General features: G+C 37.7%; 1 protein-coding gene across 2 annotated transcripts in view; it reads left to right on the forward strand.

The window, feature by feature from the left end:
• Positions 1-2,575, forward strand: part of BCAT1 (branched chain amino-acid transaminase 1, cytosolic) — a 67,293-nt gene that overhangs the window by 20,977 nt on the left and 43,741 nt on the right. For both annotated transcript variants that reach the window (XM_008586830.1, XM_008586829.1), the window contains exon 5: positions 168-287. In XM_008586830.1, the coding sequence (XP_008585052.1) occupies positions 168-287 (120 nt within the window). The remainder of the gene's footprint in view (positions 1-167; positions 288-2,575) is intronic.

A 2,575-nucleotide genomic window follows, 5' to 3' on the forward strand; every position in this document is an offset into this window, starting at 1 on the left:
GGGTTAAGATCCCCTTACCGGTCATCTTTAAAAAAAAAAAAATATATATATATATATATATATTTGTTTGGCTTTATTATTACTTTTTGAAATCTTCCATGAGAGTTATTTGTTATTGCCACATTAGGAGAAAATTTCATCATGCACTGTATTTTTCATTTTTTCAGGGATTTGACAAAGAAGAACTTTTAGAGTGTATTCAACAGCTTGTGAAATTGGATCAAGAATGGGTCCCGTATTCAACATCTGCTAGTCTGTATATTCGTCCTACATTCATCGGAACTGAGGTGGAAACTGACTGTATATTTTTGGGGTACTTTGGTGGGCAAGTTATCATTTATTCCTGTTTGAAACTTCAAGTATGTAGTTTGAAATAGCACCCAATGGCATCATTAATGAGTCCTTTCTCCTGATTATTGAGACTAGGGGTAGCAAACATTACCTGTAAAAGGCCAGATAGTCAATATTTTAGGTTTTGTGGGCCCTATGGTTTTTGTCACAATTACTCAACTCTGCCATTGTAGTACCGTTTTGTTCTGTTTTTTGGCAGCTGGCCTGAATGGGGATCCTTGGTGTTATCAGCACCACACTGTAATCAAGTGAAGTAACCAGACAACCCCTTTGTAGCACTAAAGCAGCCGTAGACAGTGCATAATGAGTAAATGAATGAGAAGACAGTGATGCTGTTTGCCTTCTCTGATCAAGACTAGTCATTATTTCCTAAGTTTACACGTGTAATGCCTCCCATCATGGCAGCACTTCTCCCAGGTGTTGGTAATGGTTTTGAAATTCTGGGGAGGGAGAACTGCTACTTTTAATTTTCATTTTCCTGAACTCTTGGGATTATTTGGTAAGGAGTGGGGGTGGAGGATCTCCTTCCCACATAGAAAATGATGAAAATAATGTTCACAGTGGGAGGTGAAGGGAAGGAACTTAAAGAGCTGAAACACCAGGTTTAAAGGACATGGCCTTAAGATCTCCTGGTAGGTCATAGGCTCTNGACTAGTCATTATTTCCTAAGTTTACACGTGTAATGCCTCCCATCATGGCAGCACTTCTCCAAGGTGTTGGTAATGGTTTTGAAATTCTGGGGAGGGAGAACTGCTACTTTTAATTTTCATTTTCCTGAAGTCTTGGGATTATTTGGTAAGGAGTGGGGGTGGAGGATCTCCTTCCCACATAGAAAATGATGAAAATAATGTTTACAGTGGGAGCTGAAACACCAGGTTTAAAGGACATGGCCTTAAGATCTCCTGGTAGGTCATAGGCTCTTTGTTGGGTGCCCTTTCAAAAGAAGGCATGGACTTGATATGCCTGGAGTGGCCAAGGCCATTGAGTGCATGAGTATGTTAAAGTATAAAGATGGTGTCACTTCTCTTCTGTATCTACTAGGCAGCTGTGGCCTTCTGGAGAGTGGGTGATATTGAGGGATAATTGATGGGAGGAGATGGAATGTGGGTGGCAGATGAAAGCGATGGGGCGTATGGAGATTTTTAGGAATAGGGAGAGTGAGATAGAGCTCTTTTGTTATAGTCTAGCCATTCTGTTCTCTGCTAGATTATTGTCTGGTTACCAGGTTTTCTACTAGATTGTATGAAAGCAAAAAGTTGGGAAATATGTAGGATCACAGAATAAACTAAATGGTCCTTTGATGCCTTTTGAAGGACTGTTGAGAATCTTGATAATGAATTTCATGAATTGCAGTTTCCCTAGTAAGTTTTAAAGAATTTGGGACAATTTTAAAAGTCACCTGAAGTTTTTGGCATTTTCATGTTATTGAATATTTTAATATTATTTTTTAACTTTGTGATAGGAAGAAGCAGCTTTTAAGGTTGGTTGAGACATTGTTACTAATCTCAAAGCTCTACCTTTCAGTTATTGTGAGATACTTTCCCAGTGTAAGACCTGATTCTTCAAATAGTTTGTTGACAGTTTTTCTCATGAATGGATGTTGGATTTTGTCAATTGCTTTTTCTAAATCTCTTGAAATGATTATGTGGTTTTGTCCTTTGTTTCATTATTAATGAATTATATTAATTCATTTTTGGACCTTATATTCTTGATCTAAATCCTACTTATCATGGTGAATCATCCATTTTATATCTTGCTCTATTTAGTTTGCTAATATTGTGTTACGAATTTTTGTGTCAGTGTTCACAAAAGATATTGATCTGTAGTTTTCTAATATATCTAATTCCATTAATTTTTAATACTCCCTGAAATCCTATGATCTAGAGTTAGACAAGATCTTAAATCTGATTCCGTAGTTATAATAATCATCTCTGTTAGGAGGTCCTCAACTTTTTGCATTTGGATCACCCAGGTGTTATATAAAATAAAAATATTGAATCCAATCCTCAGAGATTCTGATTGTGTAGATCTGGATTGGTGATTCTGATGCTCACCCAAATTCAAGAACCTCTGTCACAAAAGCTCCACCCAGTGGTTCTTTCAGTACACCGTTATCAACTTACCTACTTGATCATGCTTTGGACTTCAAAATCAACAATTTCTTAAAAATCTACTTTCTGGGGGCCGGCCTGGTGGCGCACTGCTACAGTGCGCCGCTTGGGAG

This window comes from Galeopterus variegatus, unplaced genomic scaffold (assembly GCF_000696425.1).
Source record: "Galeopterus variegatus unplaced genomic scaffold, G_variegatus-3.0.2 Scaffold4144, whole genome shotgun sequence".
In the NCBI taxonomy this organism is placed as follows: domain Eukaryota; kingdom Metazoa; phylum Chordata; class Mammalia; order Dermoptera; family Cynocephalidae; genus Galeopterus; species Galeopterus variegatus.